This window comes from Telmatherina bonti, assembly GCF_933228915.1.
Source record: "Telmatherina bonti genome assembly, chromosome: 4".
Classification (NCBI taxonomy): domain Eukaryota; kingdom Metazoa; phylum Chordata; class Actinopteri; order Atheriniformes; family Telmatherinidae; genus Telmatherina; species Telmatherina bonti.
The window spans coordinates 24,402,004-24,428,631 of NC_136622.1; the positions used below are offsets into that span (position 1 = coordinate 24,402,004).

Genomic DNA, 26,628 nt, shown 5'->3' on the forward strand with positions numbered 1-26,628 from the left:
AACAATGACCCTAAAATCTGTTTCATTTAGCAATGATTTTCTTTGTGGCTGAGTCAGAATGATGGAGGTCTTTGCTGTTTTTATAGTCGGATGAGAATGGGGTGGTTTTCTTTCTTCTTTTTATTATTTTATTCCTGCGCCACTTCTTTTCCTCTCTGTCTTGCTGTTGTCCCGATTCCCGCTCCCCATTTTTCCCCCCGCTGAGATAACAGTATTCCTTCCTCCACATGCACATTAGCATCATAATGATGGTATTACCACTAGAAGAAACGGCATTGCATTTTACTTTAACTGAAATAGTTTTTTACATTACATTTACATACCACTTAACGATTCACAAACCCCTGCTGGTTTTCTCTTTATTCCATAGAATTTTTTTCTGTCTCGTCAAGCAAATGTCCATTGCCCTCCATGCCACACTCCTGATGTAGTTCATCTGCTTTGTTACCAAGATGACTAAAATATGAGAAAAGGCTTCTGAAGGCCAATTCAATCTTTAAAGACTGAACCACAGGTTCTACAAAGAAAATAGCCACAGGGTCCGAAAAGTAAAGCCAATAGAGACATGCCATACCCCTGGAAATGCAGCTGGTCTGCAGTCCAGTACCAATGAGGTAATGTATGTCATTCTTCCAGATTCTGCAGCACACCTGATCCTTTGTTTCATATATTTGAAACACATTTAGAAATAGACTTAAAAATATCTAATTTTTAATTTATTGTGTTGATGTTAAACCAGTCTTCAATGATTAGTTATTTTCTAATTTAAAACACGTTAAATGTAGCTTTTGTTCAGTGTGAATAATACAATATAGGCCTGGCTGATCGGGCAAAATAGCTTTCATGATTTCTAGATTATGATAAAGAACTTAATTATACTTCCAGTCTATTGGATTAGCTAAGTCTGCAGTTAAGTCTTTTGCATCTTCTGCATTATAATATCTGTTCCTGTATATTTTGAGTCCATTGCAATACTGCATAATTTTCCTTCCCTGTGCCTGCAGTGAGAATGGTTGCTTATATCAAAATGTGTAATGCTCAAGATTTACTAAAGTTTATTCTCGGTTATATTTGAAATCATATTATCACCCAGCTTTAGTGAGCACAATGCCACTATTTTACTCACGATAGCAGACCTGGTTAATATTTATGGGCACAAAATACAAAAAGCCATATATATATATATATATATATATATATATATATATATATATATATATATATATATATATATATATATATATATATATATATATATATATATATATATATAATATGGCATTTTGTATTATTAAAAAACAAAATGACTCATTCCAAATAAGCAGTAGCTAACACCTAATAATTTTTTCTTTGACACTCTTCCTTCAATCCCTCTGCCCTACAGGCTACTTCACTCAGATTTCCACATTGGCTGATGTGCAGGAGAATGTGATGGAGTATCTCCACGTCCTGAGTCGTCCCAAAGTAATTGACCAGGAGCATGACACTGTGTGGACTGAAGCATACATTGACAGTACTGTAAGTTGACAATAGGGAAACTTTGTCAGACATCTGTAGGCTGACACTTTTCTTTCCAACTCCAAACACCTGCAAATTACATTATGGGTCTGTGATATTTGCTATGAATTCAGAGAACAGCAAGACTTCATCCTCTCTGTTTAAACTTGTGTTAAGTTAGCACATTAGCATTGTGCAGGTTGTGAATCAGTGTGTGTATAACTAACAGATGGAGCCATTCAGTCAACGAGTCTCTTGTGTGTGTTTGGGAGGCTTGTAGTATGAGAGTAACATTGACCATTTACCAAAATGAATATGGCATACAATAATTTTTCACTACCATATAGATTAGCAAAATTGTGCAGATTCTCTAAATCCTCCTTTTTATGTTTTATAGTTTGTGACATAGATATTGTCTTTATAACAGCCTAACATGCCATAATCTACACAAAATGCCCTGTAATACTGTAAAAAACAGCACTAGCCTACACTACAGTGCAATTTTTTTTCTCAATAATGTTATTGCCATCTTTACGACGGAGTATTAGGGCCACAATGAGAAAAAAAAAATAGTGTCGGATTATTATTTTTCCTCTGCTTCACTAGAGAATAAAGTCGAAATGACGAGAAAAAAGTCAAAATACGGTTTCAAGAATAAAGTCAAAATGACGAGAACAAAGCCAAAATACTAATATTAAAGTCGAGTTTTCATTATGAATTTGAACAGCGTTAAAACACAATGCCTTTTGTGTAACCTACTCACTTTTACATTAAGAAGCTACATGCACACACGTTGTAGCCTACACGGCATGCGGTCACTCTGTCTTTTTTTGTTTTACTTTATTCTCATTTCGACTTTATTCGCGACATTTTGACTTAAATCTCGAAACTGTATTTCTACTTTTATTCTTGTCATTTCGACTTTGTTCTTGTCATTTCGGCTTTATTCTCTAGTAAAGCAGACGAAAAAATAATAATCCGACACTATTTTTTTCTCATTGTGGCCCTAATACTCCGTTGTACGTTTTTCTGAGTTTGTTTTACTCTTTATTTTTTATCATCAATCTGATTTATCATAATTAATTCTTCTATCTTTGAGCAAATTTAGACATAGTAAAGGTAATCTGCTCCTTGACAGTTCTTATAACGGGCCAAGTACAGCTGTAAATGAATAACAGCACAAAATACCACCTCATGTCATTAGTTATTTCACTAACGCTAAGTCAATATGCAAAAGCATTGTGTGAAAATATGAGTGCAGCCTGCGTTTTAACAGCTTGAAGAGCCACCTTTTGCTGAAATAATTTGAGGTAGTCATTTTCTGTCAGGCATTATCAGCCTCTGACATCATTTGTGGAAGAATTTGCCTACTCAGCTTTTATAATATTGCCACACTTAATTGAAGTTTGCTCATCATTCATGTATGCAGAGCGATTTTAAAGCACTGCCACAGCATTTCTGTCAGGCTAAGGTCTGGACTGACTCTTGGCTATTCCAGCACCTGTATTCTTTTCTGTCTGTGTTATTCTGTTGTAGATTGGCTGGTGTGTTCGGTATCATTTTCCCTTTTCATAATACAATTTTGCCCATACTTTGGTATTCTGAACTCAAATGTGAGGCCATAACTAACAACTAAAGTCTACAAACTTGATGGTTTACTGTCATTTGCCAGAACCTAAAAAGGTCCGAGTAAGGATCAAATTATTTTTATTTTGCTACCATGTGTAAAACCACCATCTTCAATCTTTAATAATGATTAATCACATCTATTTTTTTTTGTTTTCCTTATCCACTTTTAACCTACAAAGCTACCATCGAATGAGAGCCAGAGTCACTAGTCATCACAAAGACAACCCAAAAACTGGCCACTAAAGTTAATTTAAAAAAACAACCATGACACATATAATTCATACAATTTCTGAGACATTTGGCATCATTATATGGGAATGGTGTAGCAGTTTCTCAAGAAGTGGGCATACCCTGTTTTTTAAAAACCGAAAAAAAGTAGTCCAGAAAATACTGTTTTCAGATAAAGTGACATGTAAGACTACACTGTATAGTTTTCCCCCCAAATTCCTCTGTATATTTACTCATTGTTACATAATTTTTGCTCATATACATATAGACATGTATCTCTATTATGTCTATGTTCAGGCTAAAGTGGATGGAGCTAATGGCTAACTGCACCACTGTTTAGCTAATTGTAATTGAAAAAGCCACATGGGGTGTAGAAGTGGATATACTCAATGCTGACTGAAAAAGAAGTGAGTATACGCCAAATACCCATGTACACCCTGGACTGCACCACTGCTTGATGGTACAAACCTGGCTCAAAATCCTGTGGAACACAAATTTATTTTTTCTCCCCCCCCCCCCCCCCCCCCCCCCCCCCCCCCTTAATGGACATAAAACAGAAGGTTACACAATAAAAATTGACATATTACATGATAATAAATGGTAAATATCTAAAAATGTTGGTATTTTTTTATTTTAAATTTTGTTAAAGGAACAAATAAAGACCTTATGTTAAAAAATACTTATCTTACCGTTTTTTCATGAGTTGGGTCTTTATGTGTTAAAGTCAACCTAACACACATGTTTTTTGCAACATGGGAACAAGCCTGAGTGCCCAAGGAAAACTCACAAAGGCCCCAACCCAGTTTCAACTTGTAATTTTCTCACTGTGTGGCAACAGTACCATTAACAGCATCACGATGCAACAGCTAACGGCAACTGATCAAAATTTGACATTAACTTTGGTTTTGCAATTTGTTCAAATTCCACTCAAAAGTGTTGTGTAATGGTCATACATACTATGTTGTTACTTAGCTACACTCAAGCAATTAAATCATTAAAAGCAAGTAACTGCAATTATTTTTAAAACATATCTGATTTAGTTCCTGCATAAGAATTAGTAGAGGCATATTCCGCTACAATGGTATTCCTCTAGCCATAATGCTCTTCTTTTTTGATACAATCACTTTTTTTTAATCCAAGTTGAAGTTAGTGTCAGAGGAATTTAAGTGCTCACAGTCACTCCATTCAGTGAAAATTACACTGAAGGGCTTTCAACTGCTACCCCCTAAATATATTGACCCTCTCTTTCATCCTCCTCCTCCTCTACCCCTTCCTCCCTTCCTATTTAATCTGCTCTCTTTAGCTCCCTCAAGCACAAAAGGTAAAACTTCTGGTTAAAGGCCATTGCTGTATTGTACATTGTTGAGACCGGCTGTGTATTCATGTGCATTTCATGTGCATGTGCATTTGGGGTTCTTGATGTCTGTAAGTTGTAGGCATTATTTGGGTGAACTACCTACCACACCAGCTCATGGCATAACTTTGTGTGACATTTGTAGGTTGTTGGTTCCTGACTCAGTCCACACATCATGGTTGTCGCTGGCTCAATGGATCACTCTCTTCTGCATGCCTGATCGAACATACGTGCATGTCTGAGCACACACTCATTCGTCACCGGTGATGTGATGTAAGCCGCCGTGCTTTTGCAAGTGTCTCCGGGCTGGCCGTGTTGTCACGTTTGTAAGTTTGAGGTTACATTTTGCTCTTCGGCCTGTGTGATTTTTGGTTTGAAAACAAAATTGCCTGTGTTGTTTGTTTTTGGTGGATTTCTCCAAAATAAGCAGTTTTGTCATTTTCAGAGTGAAAATCCAATACTCCATAATGACTGGCGGGATGATCTGTTCTGACGCCTTTCATCATTCTCAGCATTTAATTTCTTAGTGATTTATTGTTTGTGGGTTGAGATTAGTAGCTCTATAATCATAACAATCATATGTGCGGAACAAAAGGGTTCTGTGCCTCTCCACGAGGAGGAGCTGAGCATGAAGCAGTTGCATTAGATTAGACAGCCAGCAGCCTGCATGTCTGGCATGGCACTGTAAAGAGATAGAACCAAGCTGATTGACACTGGCTCGGCAAAAAAACAAGAATACTTCCCTCGTTTTTTAGACATGATAATTGGGATTAGCAAGGAATCCGAATTGCTTTGTTGCCTTTATCACTCAGTGTCACTCTGGCCCGAGTACTGTGTGAACACACTAACACAAAAAAAAGCCAGGAAAGTGACAGAAAAGCACACACACCCATTCGGTCATAGTGTCAGATAAAAAAAGTTTGTAAAACTCGAGGGATTGGTCCTTCTCAAGGAAGTGGCAGGCATTTGGGATTTGTGAAGGGCTTATCTGCCCTTTCTTTTTATTTTCTCGCTTTGCTTGACCCTCCCCTGCTCTTTCTTTCCACCTGGGCTGTCTTCTCCTGTACTGCTCCCCTCCCACTCCCTCCTACCCTTCGTTTCCCGGTGTCATCCATCATTCTCTGGCTCATTTGGCTTTGTTTCCCACTCTGCCAGGTGATCTGACAATGGTGCTCAGGAGTGATGCGAGTGAGGTTAGGGTGAGGAATGCTTTTTGGGTGGGTGGGTGGGGGGTGGACATATAAACATATAGGACATATAGAAATTACTGAAGAGACACTGTAAGAGAATTACAGAAAATGAGTACCAGTGGGTTGGTTTTTATACAGACTTTCAAGTTTGATTTACACTTGATTAAGCTTGAAAACAGACAAATGGGAAAGATGGGAGCAGTTTATTACCTCTTGATGATGCATCGAAGTGGTGAACTGCACAAAAGATCATAATGAAGGATAATAAATGCTGTAATTTCAAAGCAAATGTTTTAGTCATGATGGAGATAATTGAGGAAATTTTATAGATATTACCAAGACACCTGTGCTATAAAAACATTAACCAGATCTATGCCAGCTTTGTACATGTCTGCTTTAGCTCTCTTTTTAGTTCTCCCACAGGAGCCCAAAGGGTGAGACTTTGGCTCCAGTACTTACTCAGACCAGCATCATTAAACCTTGTCTCCAAGGCAACAAGGGTCACCTCATCTACCAGCACACAATTTGTCACAGCTAAATTATGAGTTGTTCTATGAAATGCCAAACGCAGGCCAGGGGTGTGTCTCTTAGTCCTCTGAGGGGTATAAATGCTTGGATTCTTATGTCAGCAAGGTGTCTAGTGTATTAAAGCTTAGTGGTGTTCTTTTTCATACTTTAACCCCTAGCAGAGGAAAGGACTTACACAGCTCATTTACTGTCTAGTCTTATTCACTTCAGAAAAATCCTCAGAGGCAGTGATGATTCTGATTACCCGAAACGTTTGCTAGGTACTAATGTTGCTTCAGAGGTTTAATTTTAGTTTAAAGCGTTTTAGAAGATGCTCATTTAGGGTTCAGGAATGTTTGTGATCTTTCCAAGGTTTGGATAATGAAGCACAGGTTTAAATTTCTTTCCTACCTGAGCAAAGTTATTTGAGAATGTGTTGAATTTATAACCAAGATGTGCATTTACTTACCTTGCAACATTTCCCCCGTGCAACTCTTATTATTTACATAATTACATTACACTTTTTTCACCAAGCTGCTGGGAAGAGGCCGGATTTTTGTGTAGCCATACTGGCACATAATATAATGTTCAAAATTGATGTTTCTGTGCAGGGTATACATGGAAGGCATCGCTTACCAGTATAGATAGATATATGATCCAATAGACCTGAGCTCAGAAATAGATTTAGTATTTTTAGATGATGCTCTGTTTGTCGCTCCTGTCCTTTGATCGATTGCGTTCTACAGCAGGAAGACCGTCCATTGTTGCAGAATCTGGACTTAAATGTGCTTTGTCCTCTCTTTGATGTCTAATACTGCAACCTAGATTGCTATAACCTGCTGTCTGAACTCAGGTCACCAATCCTTATTTCCCCCTGTATATGAGGAAGACAGAATGGATCCTGTGTCCTGTCATTGTCTGTTATATTTAACAGTAAAGGCAGATGAGCAACGGGGAAAGTAGGGTGAACAGTAGAGGTGTATTGCCTTGTTAAAAGAAGTGGTTAAATAGGGGAGTTTTAGGGTTAAAAAAAAAAGTAAAAGAAAAAGCTTTGCTGAGATATGACAATGGGGTCAGTCTGACAGGATTAAAAAAAAAAAACAACAACCCGTGCCTAGTTAAGAACGGCAGCAGAAACAGACTATTCTTTGTTCTGTTTGCCTCCTCATCTAGTCTAAAAACTTTGCAGATTTGATTCTTTTGCACACTTAATGCCACAATTACAACGTGACATGAACATAAATTACATGAATGACTGACAGTTAGAATGTTTCGGATTGGACAAGGTTAGATCACTTTTGTTGAGCACAAAGTCTTTCTCCAGTCTCTTCATATCAGTGTCAAGCTTTCATCTCTAATGGATATCGTCGTCAGATACAGACAGTCGCCAGAAAGATAAATATCATGATTATTCCAGTAGTCTTTGGAGGGGGAAGATACGCAGTTCCAGACTGGAAGCGCTGCCTTTGGACAGGCTTATTCTGCAAGAGATCAAAGACGGGCGCTGATTGAACACATTTTAAGGCTAATAATAAACATGAATAAAACATGTCATGGAAGTTTTGCAGGTCCCTCAAGAAGATAATATGACTAGGTCATGCTGCAGAAGCCCTATCAACTTCTTTTCTTAATGAGGAGATTTTACGCAGTTTTAAAATAATAATAATAGGTTTATTACAGGATGTGACTTGGCAACAAGTTTAATATAATGTGCATGACAGCGTTCAGTCTGTTCTGCAGTTACTTTTTATTATTTACCTAAAGAATCACATTTTATAAACAGCTTGTCTCTTTCCCTCCCTTGTGTTTATCTTTTTTTAATTCCCTCTCACTTGCTACCCATTACTGTCATCTCTGACACACACAGTTGGAGGACGGTCAAGGTCCAGTTCTGATGACCACCGTGGCAATGCCAGTGTTTAGTACCAAGAACGAAACTGTGAGTTCACATCCAGCTCATTCACTGTCACACATCTTACTCCATCACACTTCCTGTTTCTTTAAAAACAAAAACTGTGCATTGACATTTCACAACTCGAAGAAAAGGAGACACTGCAAATTAAGAAACAGAAGAGTATTATTATTAAACATGTATCATGAATTAAAATAGCTATGGCATGAACGTCACCTCTGGAAGATACTGTGTTCTATAAGAAGACTTAATATACTAATATTTGTAATATTTTTCCTTTCAGAGAAACCGTGGAATTCTTCTAGGGGTGGTCGGGACAGATGTCCCTGTGTCGGAATTGCTCAAAACTATTCCCAAATATAAGGTACTGCATGTGAAATCTCTTCCCTGCAAATAAAACAATGGCGGGTAATCAAACTTGTACCTTTTGAATGATTAGACAGGGCTATGTGGGAAATTCATTGGTCCAAACACTGAACAGAAGCAAAGGATTAAGCCTTGACCTGTAGCAGTAACAGTATGTCAAGCTATATGAAAGTCCTTACGCTTGTTCACTCCTCTCCAAGGTTAACAAAAATGACAGGCAAATTCCACAGTAGGTATAAACAAATGAGTCCGAGTGCATCCCCATCACTTCCTTTGTGTTGATTTGTTTTTAGATGCACATTTTGGTCGTGTCACCTTTGACATTTGCAAGTGTGTTATTTACTTAGACATGGTTGAATGGATCCTCTTGAGCAGTTGCAACACAAAAGCAATGATTCTGAACACAAAAAAATGACAAAGAACTTGATTAGCTCATATTTGCAATCAAGTGCAGATTTGTTGTGCATCACTTTGGTGTGTCTGTGTTTCTGCTTATCATTCCAGCTGGGTATTCATGGCTATGCCTTTGCAATCACCAACAACGGCTACATCCTTACTCATCCAGATCTGCGGCCACTTGTGAGTGTTACCTTCCCAGCCAGTGTGATAGTAAGCCAATGATTACAGAAATCTGTTTCAGGAGGCAGGGATTGAAGTTCAAATCTATCAAGATATTTTGTGCTGTTTTTTTATTTTTCAGGTAAATGAGTTATTTGGTTTCCACAATTTTACATAGAGTAATAAATGTGTGATTGTGTAGGTGCTCTGAGCTGTGTCTTGGTTGGGGGGTGGTCTTTAGATGAGTAGAGTGTGTTCCAGCACTCTGTGAATAGACAGAGATACAGCTCCTGAATAGCTGTGATTAACTCTATTGTGCTAACCCACTCTCATCACAAGAGAGTGAGGAAAGGGAGTGTGGAGACAGAGGGAGGCTGAGGAGGGCAAGGAACCTGCAAAACATGAGAAAAGGTAAGCGGCAGAGGCAGCGCAACACTGGATAGCAATGGAGATATATTAAGAACAGATGAGGAGAGGGGAGCAGACATTGACGCAGACAGACAGATGGTTTAATAGTTGTCTAATTACAGACATTAATGAACAGTGTTTAACAACTAATGGGGGGTGGGAAGCTGTCCTCACTGACAGATGAATGGAGAGGGAGATGCAGAAGTACAGACAAACAGCAGGTCCCCACACACAAACCCATTAACTGTAATTAATACGCACAATTCTCTGGCTTTTGTCACCTTTGTTTATGATCACATGACATTGTTGGTGGGCCAGCTGAGCAGCCAGCTACTCAAAGGACAAGCAGTTCTTGTGACCGGCTGTCAAATGAACATCACTTGATATGAACTGACAATCAATTGAAAGTATAGACTTTTTTTTTTTTTTCCAGTAACAATCGTGTCTTAGATCAGGGGTGTCCATCTCCAGTCCTCAAGGGCCACAGTCCGGCAGGTTTTCCATGCGTCCCTGCTCAAACATGCCTGACTCAAACAAATGAGTCATTATACAGAACTTCATAGGCTGTTGGATCCATTTAATTTGAATCAGGTGTGTTGAAGCGGTGATACATTAAAAGACCTGCAGGACAGTGGTCCTCAAGGACCAACTTTCAACAACCCCATTTTAGACGACAGAGATTCTGACACATCTTAAAGCATCGCTTCCTTTGTGGTGCATGTAACACAAAACTACCTTGCAGGGAAACGTTTAAGTCCATCCAAATAATACCTAAATTACTTAGATTCAGAACATTTATTAACCCTTTAACTTTCACACTAACAAAAAAAACAGAGAAAAATGTTTTTTTCTGATTGTTTTGGACAAGAATAAACAGAATAATTTTTTTTAACCAAATGGTTGAGATGTAGAAAAGAAGAAGTTAATAAATGTGACAACAGTGAAATGGTTGAAATTTGAAACAGTAGTGTTATGACAAACACTTAGTTTAGGTCTTACACACCCAAACCAACTGGTAGAGATGGCTCGGGCAGGTTTGTTTACACAGTTTTTTTTTTTAAAGAAATGCATCAAAGTCACTGCAAATGTACCTTTACCAGATGGTAGACCAGGACCTTAAAGGGTTAAAGAGCTATAAAGGAGTGACCACCAAGAAGTCAAAGTCTGTTGCTAGTTGTCAAGAGGAGTTCAATAAAAGAGTTAAAACAGTTACCACTTAATAGCAAATGTTACCAAGAATCTGCTTTCCTTCAGTGCAGCTGTATAAAAGAGTTCCGACCTGCTTGGAAGTAGAAATGTGTTCCGGGACACCGCCGAGCTGGAAAAGGCTGAAATACAATAAGCGCCGAATGAGATTTACAGGTTTAAGACCAGGCCAGGAACAATCCCAGTAATGATTTTTCAACAGTTTGACAGACAACTGACCACATGTTGATGGAGAAGATGACTGCAACAAACAACAAACATTTGGAGTCACATATTTCTGCATTAAACCCAAGATACAATTCTTTCATATATTAATTTCATATCAACATTTTTAAATAAGTAATTTTGTTGTTTTTCTATTATTTGATATAAACAAATAACATAGAATTTCAAACATCCTCCAGCAGTTGTATACGTTTTTATCTTTGGGGTTTTAGTCTGAAACAAATCTCGCTGTGCGACATACATGTATTTCATGCACACAAATTAACCGGCACATGCAACTGCAATTATTACAGCAAAATTGAAAAAACAAAACTAGTAAATGCTCTATTTTTCATGCTGCGTGTACATCCTCTTCATAAGATTGTAATTTGCAGTTTCATCACTGTGAAATGCACTTTTACTTTGTTATTTAATTAAAATATATTGGTTACAGAAACCTAAAGAATGTTATTATCTGAGCAGAACCTATTTATATTTCTGACAGTATTTCTGTTTGTGCACTTACATATGGCTGTTTGTTCAGTACGGCGATGGCAAGAAGCGAAGGAAGCCAAACTACAGCAGTGTGGATCTCTCTGAGGTGGAATGGGAGGACAAGGACGACACGGTGAGACACCAGCAAATCTGAATTAAGCCTCGTCGTAGTACTTCTTGGAAAATCAAGTTGATCTATAAGACTACAGTATGTGTTCTACTTTGGCTTTTCTAGTTGAGAAATGCAATGGTCAACAGGAAGACGGGGACCTTCTCTATGGAGGTGACAAAGAGTGTGGACAAAGGGGTAAGGCATCCAAAATTCAGAAAATGCACCAACAAGCACTTCTTATTTGCTCCCAAAAGGTGGAAGAGAGAAAATCCCCAGTAGGGAGAATCCAGTCTGCCAAGGGGCTGTTAAACTTGGCATGGTGATGTATGGGATTGACTTGGGGATTTTGTTTCTGATTTGGTTTGCTCTGTATGCGCTGGTGTGTGTCTCAGTGTGTGAGCCTCTTATCTCTACCAAGCACATGTTGCTGAATACGAGAGGAGGGGGGATGCAGCCACCCAGTGATTCTGTTTTACTACTTGCCTGTCTCTGAAAGAGTGATATTCAGGTGTGTGTGTGTGTGTGTGTGTGTGTGTGTATGTCAATGCCTGTGTGAATGTGTGTATGTACTTTGCATTTTCAGTGCTTAACCAGCATTATATTTTAGACAGATTATTAAGCCCCCAGTATGTAAATATATAACTACTCATACAGACCTGCTTAAATCTTCACACATGTTCACATTCACAACTACACATCCTACTGCAGCTTAACAGGGCTGCCAACAACAAGCATACACTTTATTCACCACTAGATGGAGCTAGATTACAATATATGAGCGAAAAACTGTCACACTAAAACTGTTTTAACCTTTCATTCCAGAAACGTGTTTTGGTTTTGCACAATGATTATTATTACACAGACATCAAAGGAACGCCTTTCAGGTATGAACACTAGAAAGATTTCTCAGGATTGGTATTAAAGCAGAGCTGGGTTTTTCTTTGATTTCCTTTTTTTTTTCTTGATGTTTAGTCTTGGAGTTGCTCTTTCTAGAGGCCATGGGAAATTTTTCTTCAGAGGAAATGTCACAGTGGAAGAAGGTAGGAAACCCTTTCCTCAGTGTTAGCTTCTTGGAGCTTTTTGTTCATGTTTTTGTCATTTCCTTCCAACTTTTATGCCTTTGTCTCCTTGTTTTCTCATTCAACCTGTCATTCTCTCTCTTCTTAGCATCTTCATGTCTCTCCAACACTGAACAAATATTCTGTCACTCTGCAGGCAGTTTGCAGATTTCTAATGAGAACCAGAACAACGCAGACCATTATATATTGTAGTTCTTTAACACTGCTTCTATTTATATATAAAGACATTTGAAATTGGTTTTTGACACTGAAATATTTTAGAAACACAAAGTAGAAAAAAATAAAAACTTCATTAGTTTTTCATTTCCTTGGCATAATAATGATAATAATAATAATGATAATGATAATAATGATAATAATAATAATAATAATAATAATAATAATAATAATAATAATAATAATAATAATAATAATAATAAATGATTACAATAACGGTTAATAATGAAACAATTGTAACTTTGTCTGAACTTGTAAGCGTTATGAGGGTAACAAACTCTAACTTCATGTATTGCATGCAGGAACAATTGCTAGTGATGGTTCAGTAGGTTTACTTTCACAAGACTTAAAAAAAAATCATTCTAGTCACTAAGAAAATGCTTTACCAAGCAGTACAGTCAACACTTAAAGCTTAACAGCATTTTGTTTTGTTTTTTTCAGCATTTTATCTACTCCGTCTAACTTGTAGCTTCAGTACTAACTATGATGACTCTTCAGTCACATTTCTTATTAGTCGTTTATTTGATGAGAATTCCTTCCATCATTGGTTACAACATATGTTTTTCTGAAGCACCAGTTAGCCACAGTTTGGAAGCCAAAGAGCACATTTTTCTGAAGATTAAGCCAGTGATATGAATATTATTACTGATATTACAAATACTGCAAGTGAAATAAGTAATTCATATTTATAAATTTCCATTAATGCCATTATAGTTTAAAATGTTAATTTAATAGTTTCAATTTAATATTTGTTTGACATGTACTTATACATATTTGCTTATATTATGTAAACCTGCGTTACACTCAGTAAACTAATCACAGATGTTTTTATGGGAAGTCTACAAACTCAACTGAAAATTCAACTTTCTTTTGTCACATTTTCATTGGATTGTTTAGTCTGTATAAAATAGAATAAATGTGCACCACCAAACGGCACACATTCTTACTCTCTTACACTTACCCAACAAGACTTTTGTGCACTCATTCCATGTCCCACTTTTTGCTTATTTATGTGGCTGACAGTCTCACAGACACACACACACACACACACACACACACACATTTAATAGAAATGTAATGATAATGAATTTAAAAGCCAAATCCGGACAGGAAGTAAAATATTTGTTTTTACTGGGTTAGGTGTGTTGTAGCCTATATGTCCTTGTCTTGACAGTGTGTTTGCCTCCGTCTGTGTGTGACTCCATGTGTATTTGTGTCTATTTTGATGTCAAGCCTCATGCATGTTAATATTCAAGTGGTGGTGAGGGTGTGTGTGTCTGTCTGTGTGTTTCTCTAAACATGTCCATCATTGCGGGGCCCTCCGAGCATGACTTGGCTCTTCCTGATCTAATCAGAAATGTCACATCCATTCAAAAAGCACATTTTTCACCTCTGGTGTGTGTTTAAGCGTGTGTGCATTTAAGATGTAGATCCCTGGCGCTATTATTATGAGTTCATTTTGAGGGCTTTTGCTGATTTATTTTGAGACATACCGTTATCATTGCGTTCCAGGACTCCATGACTTGGAGCACCCTGATGTTGCCCTGGCAGATGAATGGTGAGTTTATGATGGCACTGTTGTATCATCATTTTCTCTAAATCCAGTAACATGCTATTTGGACTACATCCTAAATAAACTGCCATTATGAATTCAATCGAAGTCATATTTTTTGCAGAAATACAACAGATTCTGCAACAGCAACATAATTTCCGGGCAATAACCTGCTACTGTTTTTACTGATTTGAATCCTGCCGTCTAAACAATTGTGTGGCTAACGCATGGACTTTTACCGACACAAGTCATTTTGCGCTTCATACACACACCCTCATCATGGCAAACACACAAAGATTTACATATGATGCAGCGTTCAAGTTAAAGGCGATCAGTGTGGTTGCTGAAGAAGGAAATAAACCTGCTGCATGCTCGATGCAACATGCAGCTTGCACTGAGGTGCTGTCAGTAGCCCAGAAATTATGGTATGCACCTTTGACTTTATGGGTTTTTTGTCACATGACAATTTGTGATCACATGAGTCGGGCAGCAGCATCTCAACAGATTACAATAAATACTCTTCGAACTTACGTGAGTAAAGGTAAAATAACAGCTCCCTTGTTCAATTCAACATTGAATTCTTGGAGATGTTTTATAGTTCCAAAGCAACTGAGAATAAACGATGTACCATGAAAGTTGAATAATGGTTGTAATTTTAAGCAGACACTTAAATATATGCACTCATTAACAACTGTGTAACTAATGCACTTATTTTCCATTTTTGTTACTGTACAGGACGTACTGCAACACGGATGAGCACTCTGAGCACCGCTACCTGTCGCAAATAGATGCAATTAAAATTTACCTCAGCGGGCATGAACCCCATTTACAATGTTAGTTATACTCTTCTTCGATTCAGTCTTCCTTTCTTAACTGACATTAACTTTTTTTGTCACTGGCAAATAATGATAAAAAATTTCTGGTTAAATTATAATCTTCTGCATTTACCTTGTAAGGTGACAAGGAGCTGATTCAGGAAGTCCTCTTTGACGCCGTGGTTACTGCCCCGTTGGAAGCGTACTGGACCAGCCTTGTGCTCAATAAGTCAGAGTATGTCACTTAACACAACAGAAATTTGGAGAAATTAATTGGTTTTAATTGAATAATCACAAAAAAACTTTAATAAATTACTTTTTTTTTTTTTTTTTTTTTTTTTTAAGAGAATCTCTCTTTTATGAAGCTTACTGTTCCAAAGTTGGATTTGACTGTAAATAAATTTGCCACACCAAACAGGAACTCTGATAAAGGTGTGGAGATCGCCTACCTCGGCACAAGAACAGGACTGTCCAGGATTAATCTGTTTGTGGTGCCTGATGAACTTACAAACCAGTAAGTAAGCTTAGAAAGTGGAGACGTCAGCTGCTTTTTGTATCAGTGTGATGTTGCATGTGTGCATTGATTGTATCATCTTGTTTCTGCCCCAAGAGACTTCCTGACAGCTGAAGACAAAGAGGGGGTGTTTAATGCAGATCACTTTCCCCTGTGGTACAAGAGAGCAGCAGAGCAAGTTCCTGGCACTTTTATTTACTCGCTGCCTTTTAACATGGGTAAGTTATACGTTTGTTCTTGATAATGAATTATTATAATAAAAGATATTTAGGGATTAGCCAAATTTAATTCTAATGAAGTTATAAAGACTCATTACACAATATTCAATATGTTTAAAAAAAAAAAAAAAATCAATTTCACATTTGTCCATATTTGGACATTTTGTCTGGCCATGCATCTGCACACCCCCTTCCTGTCTTATTAATTCTGGGCTGTGTGCTTGTGGACAGGACTGATTGCTGTGGGTTGAAATAAGATATGTGAGGAAGAGGTTCACCTCTTTCTGTAGCGACTTGCCCAGAACAAACATAAAGAAACACGTACAAAATCACAGGACATGCGTACACACAAGCAATTCACGCATATTCAGTTTAACTGTTTCTCTAAAAAAAAAAAAAAAACGGTCAGGACTCCAAAGGGAGAATGTGTTCTCATCTGTCCTCAGCCCCTAGGCTTTCCATTAGTGCCAGCTAATACAAGTTATCTGAAAGCCTCTTATTTACTTGCAGGACTAGCCTCAGATATACTTTCTCTGGATGACTCTGTAGTCACTTCAGAACTGAAATAAAGCATTGGGAGGTGAGCTGTTAACTCTGCCTGTGTGTGTTTATATGTTGGTCTTGTGTATTTTCCCTAATGTGTGTGGTTTGGGATCAGAAAACAAAAGTGTTGTATTGGCCAGTACTGCCATTCAGCTGCTGGACGAGAGGAAATCTCCTATAGCTGCGGGTAAGTGTAAACTCAACTGACTCTTTCTTGTATACAAACACACACACACACACACACACACACACACACACACACACACACACACACACACACACACACACATATATACGCACTTATTTTTCCACATGGACAAAGACCGCTATATTCTCTTTCCTGCACTGATTTATGTTCCTGCTCTACAGTTGTCTCCCTCTCCACGTCTTTCTATACTTTCAGCCGGAACACTTGCAACCCACATACTTTGACTTTGCAGCATTTTTATTTGAGCGTTAGCTGCTGCATCAGCGCACTACACAGCATTGACGTTTACATGGAAGAATATATTTTTAAAACTGTTGGTTGTGTAAAGCCTTTTGTTTTTAGTTTTAACCTTTTAATGTTTTGGCCTAGATGACATTTTTGTGGCCCGCCACATCTTACATCCCACTGACTCAGAAATCCCACAATGTTAAAGCCAAATAATGCAGATAATGTAACACCTACAAGATAGAACCACTGTGGCACTTCTTCTTTTAGCTGCAAATGATCGAATACATCAGATTAGTGGTACAGAAAATGTATAACATGCAGATGATTGACAGTGTCCTGCTTTAAAAGACAGAAGAAGAATTCTTTACAATGTAACAAAGTTTAAAAATAACTCAGTGTTAGTATTTCTTTATATATATATATATATATATGTATATATACAGAAGTGCATGAAATTGTAAACTGTAACCCAATTTCCACTGTCCAGGTATAAACACAGTTAGGATGGAACACAACTCTTGCTTCATCTGAAAAAAAAAAAAGAAAAGCATCTTCAAATGAGTGTGTTTGCTTTCTCGTCAACATATGATGGCGAGTTATGCCAGCAGCAGAGTCACAAAATAATATTGGTGCCGAGGAGAGAAATAATGACAGAAGGAAGAAGAGGAAGCTTCTTTGGAAATGCAAAGACACAATAAGAGAAGAAGTAAAAGGGCAGAGAAAGAGAAAATGATTTCACGGTGCCTGAATGCGTTGACATGAACGCAGTGGATTGTGGGTAGCCTTTGCCTTGGGGAAACCACTGGAGCAGAAGGACAGAGATGGGAGAGTCTGTGCAGTGCCATGACACACACACACACACACACACACATACACGTAGAGTATGCATCAGATTCCTAGCAGAGTGGTGCACAAGCAGCCCACAGTTTGCACCAGCCCACAGCAGAATTTGACCCTGTTGATTTTATCGCTGTTGTTTTCGCTCAACTCCTGCTTAGTAGAGATTCATATGACTAATCAGTAAGAAGGATTTATTATGAAGACCCGACTGTTTCAGTGGTTGCTGATGTACAGTAATGACGACCACGCTTGTCTTAATGGGAGATGTCTACAAAGAAGATTTTATGTAAGAATGTCAGATGGGAGGAGAGATGTTCGCTACAATGCAAATTTAGCGAAGGCCGGTTAGGGCCAGTTTTCACTGCCCTGCACTCTACTGAGCTGTAGACTTGTGAATACGCTAACACGCTAACTTAACAGGACAGGCTGATGACATCACACACCATGGGCCCTGCAGACAACGTTGCTGTGCTCGTACACACATACGTGTGTATGCCAGCATGCCAGTTTGTGTGTGTCAGTGTTTGCGGTCACATCCTGAGCCACGTGCAGTGAGTGTGCTGTTGTAATATACACAGAGGCATACGGGTCAGGCCAGGCGTTAAGACTAAAGGCATCTGTGTACCGTTGTACGCTTCCACACTACACTAGAACAACATTTAGTTTATATTTCCTCTCAACATGTTTTCTCTCTGACAACTTACATGTAATAAAATAGTAATTAGGCAATCATTAGATTAAAAGACCACTGGACATCGTATCATACAATTCCACTGAGCTCTAAAAAGGCAAGGTGCAACAGCCTTAAAATAAATTTCATATCAAAGAGAAAAAAAAAAAAACATCAGACAGAAATAGAAAACTATTGAATCTGTTTTCATGTTGCAAATTTAAAATTGCAATTTCTACTTGTATCGTTTAAATACTGTACAGTTTTCTTTTGGAACTTGTTTGACAAAACCATGACACAACTTTATCATCCTGAGAGCCATATTACTACCTACATAATGAACTAATCATGGTGCAAAAAAAACTTTAAAAAAACATAAAAACCTGGTTTTCTGTGACCAATCACCAGAGGATGCAATTTAGCACATTAATTGCAAGTATCATACAGTAACAAGGTCAAATTCTTCCTTTTATTATATATATAATACATATTGAATGACAATACTATCATGAAACAGCATTAAGTCACAGACAAGACTAAAATAATCTTTAAAATTTAAGTTTTTGTGTCATGTCACTGTGCAGCACTTTGGTCATTCAGAATTATAACCTAATAAAGACAGAAGGCTGAGTCCAGGTTTTGTATCTGTTTTCATTTTAGTTTGTTTCATTATTGCTTCAACGAATTTTCCATTTTCACTTCAGTTGCCACAAAAATATCCTTTAAGAAAACATGGTTCCTTCTCAAAATGACATAACATTATTAGGCACAAACGCTTAGAATTGTCCGTAATATGCGCATATGTTACACATCGCCTCACACACACACACACTCACACACACACTCAATCACAAATAAAACACACAGTCTTCTCATACACACATCACTGATACAAACAACTTAGGACAAAAGTTAACTGATGACAGCTGCCTACTATGAGTTACTATGAGTCAAAAAGAGACTCGAAATGATGAGCAACAACCAAAAGACAGTAAAAGTCTAAAAGTTCACTTTATAAATACATTACAAATACCTACTAGTACACGGTTATAAATATATAGTATTTTTCTCCTATCTGTGATATGCATTTCTCAGTCAAAATGAAATGTTCATGTTTGAGTTCTTTGGCCTGCCCCTTAAACCCGCATACAGTAAAAGGTACTTGTCTTATCAGTGCATAGTCAAATACCTGTGGAATTTAGCTACCCAGATCTGAGATATGAGGTGAACTTATGCAAAAATAAATATTTTCATTCTCTCCCCCTCTTTTTTTTTCTCACAAACATACATGCACGAGCCCACACATAGCATACAGAGACAATTAGGTTAAAGGGTTGAGGCCCAGGTTTTAAGTCCAGAGCAAATTTCATCGTTTCCTAGGCGATAGCGTTCTCCAGTGGTTCCTTCTCGTCTGCTGTAGCATGATCTGCCCCCTGCGCTGCAGCCAACTCCTCATTTTTCTTTAGCTCCCGCTGATATTTGGCCATGATAGCAGCGTAGGCGCATCCATATACTGCAGCAGCCAGCATCATCAGACACACGATCCCACACACCACACCGGTGATGATCACTGTGGCTATAGCATGGCGCAAGTTGACAGGCCGTTGTTTCTGCTTAGTTTCACACTCTGTCATTCCCCCGCCTCCTTCTCCTCCACCACCAAAACCCTCCCCCATCGCCATGGGGACATGGAGAGTGTGGCTGGAAGGATGAGCATGGTTGCCATGGGTGTGGCCTCGAAATAGCCTCTCAGACTCCAGGTGGTGTATGTTTGCAAACAGGTAATGGTAGCTTGTAGTCATGCAGGTATGGAAGAGCTGATAAGGGACTTTCTGGAGGTCTTTGTTCTTCATTTCCTCTGGTTGGGAGCAAAGCACTTCATCCACCACCCCACCTTAAGATCAGAGTTAAAGAGATACAAGAAAAAAAAAAAAGCACGGCAGTCCATGAGATGTTGTATATTATCTAAACAAATTAAACATTCATAATTTGGCAGCTGACCCCAGAGGAACTTTTAATCACTGCTTCTAAGCTAAAGCAGCTCATTACTTCATATTATTTCATTTGTGTTGGCTTAGCAAGGGGGCAGCTTTAGCAAGTCTGACATGATTAGCAGCTCAAAAGCTCTCAGCTGGATTCTTAAAACTAAATTATTGGAGTCTAATGAAGAAAGCAGCAAATTCCGACTCCATCAACTACCCTCTGTGTGTCCTTTAAATCTCTATTCATCTGTCACATATGGAGCATGCTCTGGTACACACTTTCTATCTGCCTGCTTGACTAACCACTAGCTTTCTATTAACCTCACATCCTTATATCGGGTCCATTGTACTGTTTTGCAGTAATTAGAATTTTCAGCTGCTAAGATGAAGTTATAATAGACATGGAGGCGAAACAGCCAACTATGTGAGCCTAGTCTTCAGTGTACAGTAGTAATTTTGTTATCCAATGCATGCTGGGCTTGCTGTAGCGTGAAAAATGATGTGGTTTGCCTACACTATCTCCAGTTGGAGGTTTCAGTACTGTAGTTACAAGAGCTACAGTGTTCAGGAGTTCCCCTTTCATGCATGAATGACTAGTCACAATGAAGGCTCAAATGTAAATGTTATAAATTGTCATAATGTTATCAAATACATATCTGACATTCTTTGTTGGGTTTTTTTTTTTTAACTTTTAATACTGTCCAAATATTTTTAATATTTAAAATAAAAAGACTTTAGCAGCAGCACACTGATCAGCATGAATCACAGAAGCGCTTAAACCAGCATCTTTAATCGCTGAGCAGAATTTTAATCCACATCTTACCTCTAATGTATCAACCTCTTTGAAGACATATGTTTAAGCAGATCATCCATTTGGAATTAGTCTTTTGCCCATTCCAATTTGTAAAATGACATTATTCCCTGAAGTCTCCACATTCCCTTATCCCCCTACTACTCTTAGAATATTTGGTTGTACCAAAGCACACCAGAGAGTGCATAGTGTTTAAGGCCAAAGGCACATTAAGGAAAAACCCTTCAGCAGTTGACACTCTGATTCACATCATTCTTTTGCTCTCTTTCCCACATTTGTTGTCTTTCTCAAGTAGAGTCTCAGTTTTGCAAAAGTGCAAATGAATAGATAAATCAGCTTATAAAATTAAAAAGCAAATGAGTTGTTAGGGACATTACAGGCATTGTTAAATGTTGCCACAATTTAATATTGTGTCCAGCAGTAAAGGAGTTCCAGTAAACAAATATTGGAAATGAAATCAAAATTCTCATGTTGGTTCTTTAAGTTTCCACTTGTCTAACCTTTAAAAAGGTAGGTCTCCAGCCAGAGTTTGAGGACTATAAGCTGGCAGTCACACCTCCAGGGGTTGCCTCGTAGTGTGAGACTTTCCAAGTGGCTCAGAGCCTCCAACAGCGAGCGATCCAGCCTTGTTAGCTTGTTGTTTGCTAGTCCCAGGTAGCTGAGGTTCCTCAAACTGTCCCCCATGGCTCCAGGTAAACCCCACAAGCTGGCAGACAGTACAATGTAGAAAATTCATTAAAGTATATCAAATAAAATTTACAGTGTACACTGTTTGCGACAAGTATCAGAACATATTTTCTTTTTTAAGTGTTAAAGCCTAACCTGTTGTGTGAAAGGTCAAGATGTGAAAGTGAGCGTATCGGTCCAAGCAGCCGCTTGTCCAGTTCTCTCAGGCTGTTGTGAGCCAGGCTGAGGCGTTGCAATGTCCTCAAACCGAGCAGAGCAGTTGGTGAAATAGATGTTATTGAGTTATTAGAAAGGTCAAGAATGCGGACGAAGGCTATTTCCCTAAAAGCCATTGATCCCAGCCCTCTGATTCGGTTATCTTGCAGATAGAGTTCTTGGGTGTCTGGATGCAGTTTTCGAGGAATGTCATAAAGGCCTCGGCCTCTGCAGTCTACTATTTTGGTGTTGCTGTTGCAGCTGCACTCCTTTGGACAGGCATGTGACAAAGACAGGGGGGAGAGGAGGGCACACACCAGTATCACTGTGGAGACATACGAACAAAATATTACATTAGGCATTCGAAAGTTAAGGCTGGTTACTTTCAGCCATACACGTGTGTAAAGCAGGAATGCGTGAGTTTTTTTTTAAACAGAAGCTAAACACTCGCTTTATTTTCTCTTTTTTTAGCTTAGCATTTAACTGAATTTTAAATTATATTTTTACATTTATTTTTAAATCTTATATTACTTAACCTCTTTTTTTAACACATAATTTTTATCAAGTTCTTTATATGTATTATCATTTTTTGTTGCTTTTATTTGTTCTTATTGTTTAAGGTCGCTTTGGATAAAAGCATCTGCTAAATGACAGTAGAATAGAATAGAATAGAATAGAATAGAATAGAATAGAATAGAATAGAATAGAATAGAATAAGGTAATTTAACTTTTGTTTTAAATCCAGCGCTTTCTTTTTGGGGATCCTCCATGTCTGCCTGGTCTGGGGGTTGTTGCCATGGCAATTGCTCCTGTTTGGCTGGCTCGGGGTCCAACATTGCAGCTTTATGGCTGTGGGGTGGTTGATGTGTTGGGTGGTTGCCATGGCAGCAACCCCTATGTACATGGGGGGACCGGCTGCTTGTGTGGATCCCAAAGATATTGTTTACTCACATCAGTATCTAGTCAGATGTCTATAAATTCATTTCTATCTTGTTTATTTATTATTCCTGTATTCAGTTGAAGAGACAGTAGTTAGGGAGTCATGTTAATGGAAGATGGTAGAGTGGGGGGGTTGCTGTCTATCTTTGTGTGCATACGAATGTGTGGAAGAGAATGCCATGTTATCAACTTTTTGTGTGTGAATGTTTATTTTTAATCTTTATGACTTGGTTTTGTCTTGTAAAGCAATTTGTGTTGCCTGTACCTTGTGTTGATTTGATTTGATTAAGGGCTAAAGCCCTGCAGGTAATGGATATTTTCTGCCAAGATTGTCCGCTATCTGTTGAAGAGAGCCATTTAGATTGGTTGTGTTGGAGGAGGGAACTATCTATAACCTGCAGGACTGTAACCGTGGAGGCCCAGAGTTGTCCACCCCAGTGTAAATACTTTGTTTGAATCTTAATTACTAACTTGATCACTTTCAGCAATGCCCCGGACTGTTACATAACCATATAGGTCCACACACATCTTAAGTTGCTTTAACCACTGTCAGTGAGACAGATAACTTTATTAATTGCATTTATTTTGGTATGAATATATAACATCTTTACTTCACTTTGTTTTTTTTCTCATATAGCATAGTTATTTGTCCATTAAAGGCAAAAGTGAACTTTTAACTAGTATGCTAACACCCACCTCCCACCCCCATAGACAGTGACCCTTGGTGACTTTTCCAAATCCTCATAACCCCTCACCCACACACAAATCCATACACAGCACAGATTGAGTGTCTGATTCCCTTTTAGATAACTTCACGTCCACTCCTTCTGGAGCATTACAGCAGTATTTATAGCATTGGCTTGACTAGCTCCAGGCTCAATGAAATGAAGCTCTGACCCTTGCCTATGAGTTTTGCTAGCGCGTGTGCTTCACTAGAGCTTGAATAGATACATGAGATAGATTATGCTGATCATAGATAACATTACTAAAATCACACTCTATTGAATGATACTGCAAGTGTTATACCTGAAAATATCTTTTGTTTTCCCCAAGAGGTGTTATGTAATGGTCTTTCTTCTGTATCAGGATGTTTTTGCAAAAATTTACACCTTTTAATGACTCAGAATAACTCCAACCAGTAAGGGATGCTAATGTGAATAAGGAAGGAAATGTATTAGCAGCTAGCTTCTTTACATTAATCTAAAATATTGTATAATATTTGGAATATTCCAGGCTGTTAAAGACATGCGATCGTTAGTCTGTTTTAGTTGTCTGGTGGACTTCCTGAAGTGTGTGATGTATTACAGTCTTAGAAAACATCCAGGCACAGGTGTTACTATGTCTAATCTCAGGTGCTGGTTTGGAACAGTGGCTCTTGGCTGTATTGCTATAGCGATATAATCTTGCTTGCTTCGCCAACAACAATCGCAGCATGACAGGGTTAAGATTTAGCAAGCTGCACTAAGGCACTTGTGTTAATGGTTGAGTCACTGTGAAGTTAATTACGACTACATTCATTTGCGAGTCCTGAAATATGTGCATTTACTGAAGAACAAATACAGCGTGCACATGAACACAGCATCAGCTAAGTGGAGCATTATGACAACAGCTATTGAATGAGGTCAGCAAAGGAGAATGGCTTTCTGCTCTGATGTGTTCCTCCAGCCAAAAGTAAACACAAAGAAGTTTTTAATGACATCCACATATAACTCTCAGAAAGTACCCCTTTAAAGCAATTTCAGCATCTAGTTTGTACCAGAATAATTCAAACAAACTGCTAATGTTCATCGCTTTACATAATAATGTGAATGTAATTATGCATTTCATTTTATAATGGTGAAAACTGTTACCATATATCTGTAAGCACCCAGTTATACAACGGTTTACACAACACACTAGTTTTAACACTTGATAGCTGCCCACTTAACCAAGCACGCTTACTATATATATAAACACACACATGCACACACACACACACACACACACACACACACACACACACACACACACAAATGTATGCACACAATTAACTCATGATGGAGCTCCTACCTCTCATATCTGCCAGTCGTCTTAGTGCTGCGTGCATTCAGTCTGCTTTTAGCTCCCTTTTCGGATTGTAGTGACTGTCACTAGTTGATGATCCATTTGCCATTAATGAGGCTGGGAAAAGCTTATTCTTACTTTGTATTGGTTGATATAATCAATGGGTGGCAGTTAAACAGAGCAAGATCAGCAGCAGAAAGCAGTGTTGCCCTCAGGATCCCCAGCACAGCCTGCAAGGGCATAAAACCCCATCAGAGCGGGCAGATCAGAGCATAGAGCTCACTGCCAGCTCGTCAGCCAGTCTGGGAATCATTCGAGTTGGGAGCTCTGCCTCGCTCTCTCTCTTTCTCTCTCTCCCTGTCTTTCTCTCTTGCTCTCAATCTCTCTCTCGCTGTTCCTTTCTCACTATCTCTCAGCCCTTCATTCCTTTTTGCATGTTGTTGTGCTCTAGCTTTGCTGTTTTCTACTTTGCTTTTTGTTCTCTTGCCTGATTTAGTTGAATATGTGCTCTGCTGCTGAAACCAAATCAGCACTCTGTCTTCTTCCATCTGTCTTCCTTTATGTTTTGCTCACTCGCAACCCCAACCCCCCCATTCCCAGTTGCATTGATGAATGTGATGGTGTGTCATCTCCCAGTGGACAGCTGTGCCTCTTAAATCACAGTACAAACACATTCACCGATGTTCACGTTACACCTCATATTGCTCTGGCAAGAACCGAACAAGACAAAATTAAACCTCGATTGCAGCGTGTTGACAAAAATACTCAAACACTTCAACACATAGCAAACACTGTCAGAGGATGCTCGTTGCTGTTGCATGCTCTGATGATATTATGCATAAGCCGTGGGCAGAGGGGCTGGCAGAACACGCCCCCAGCACAGCAACACAAAACGCACGAGTGCACACATTCAAACACACATAGACACAGTTGAATATTAAGCTGTTGCAGCAAATTTAATTTTTTTTTTCCCTTTTTTTTTTGCATGTAAAAGGATTGACTCTTAAGCTTATATGAATGAGCAAAAAAATGCACAAAGAGATAGGAAGAGATTAATGATCAACTCATTTTTAACAATGACAATGATTAAGCTTACAAGCTGACCTTGTCTTCCTGGTATTTGCCCTCCTGTCCGTCCACATTTAAATCCTTGCATTTGCTGAAGGGCCTTGCCATTATTTTCATTCTGTCCATAAAAACGGATGTCAGTGTGTGTCACTAGCTTATATTTACCAATTTTATTTTGCCAAATGAATAAAAGTATTAACTTTGCACAGAGCATATGCACCTGCACACACAAGCAAACACACACACAAACTGATGCACATTTTAGATGTTATGTGCACCTACCGAGGAACATGCAATTGCAAATGTGTGTTGTCACCTTTGTAATTGCTGAAATGCCATATGTTGATGTTTCCA

At 38.4% G+C, this 26,628-nt stretch overlaps 2 protein-coding genes across 2 annotated transcripts in view; one reads left to right on the plus strand and one right to left on the minus strand.

Moving 5' to 3' along the window:
- cacna2d3a (calcium channel, voltage-dependent, alpha 2/delta subunit 3a) overlaps positions 1–26,628 on the plus strand; it is a gene marked incomplete at its 5' end in the record, with an annotated part of 116,015 nt that overhangs the window by 70,809 nt on the left and 18,578 nt on the right. Inside the window, 15 exons of the mRNA XM_079239162.1 lie at positions 1,385–1,518; positions 4,658–4,675; positions 8,273–8,344; positions 8,601–8,681; positions 9,188–9,262; positions 11,604–11,687; positions 11,790–11,861; positions 12,489–12,550; positions 12,639–12,706; positions 14,474–14,519; positions 15,249–15,346; positions 15,470–15,563; positions 15,747–15,842; positions 15,939–16,060; positions 16,719–16,790. Of these exons, the coding sequence (XP_079095288.1) occupies positions 1,385–1,518; positions 4,658–4,675; positions 8,273–8,344; positions 8,601–8,681; positions 9,188–9,262; positions 11,604–11,687; positions 11,790–11,861; positions 12,489–12,550; positions 12,639–12,706; positions 14,474–14,519; positions 15,249–15,346; positions 15,470–15,563; positions 15,747–15,842; positions 15,939–16,060; positions 16,719–16,790 (1,194 nt within the window). The remainder of the gene's footprint in view (positions 1–1,384; positions 1,519–4,657; positions 4,676–8,272; positions 8,345–8,600; positions 8,682–9,187; positions 9,263–11,603; positions 11,688–11,789; positions 11,862–12,488; positions 12,551–12,638; positions 12,707–14,473; positions 14,520–15,248; positions 15,347–15,469; positions 15,564–15,746; positions 15,843–15,938; positions 16,061–16,718; positions 16,791–26,628) is intronic.
- Positions 19,181–25,738, minus strand: lrtm1 (leucine rich repeats and transmembrane domains 1). Its single transcript, XM_079239168.1, has 4 exons — positions 25,213–25,738; positions 22,165–22,549; positions 21,843–22,048; positions 19,181–20,443 (listed from the first exon to the last, which is right to left on the minus strand). Exons 1-4 carry the CDS (start codon positions 25,247–25,249, stop codon positions 19,926–19,928), a joined length of 1,146 nt encoding a protein of 381 aa, XP_079095294.1. The 5' UTR covers positions 25,250–25,738; the 3' UTR covers positions 19,181–19,925.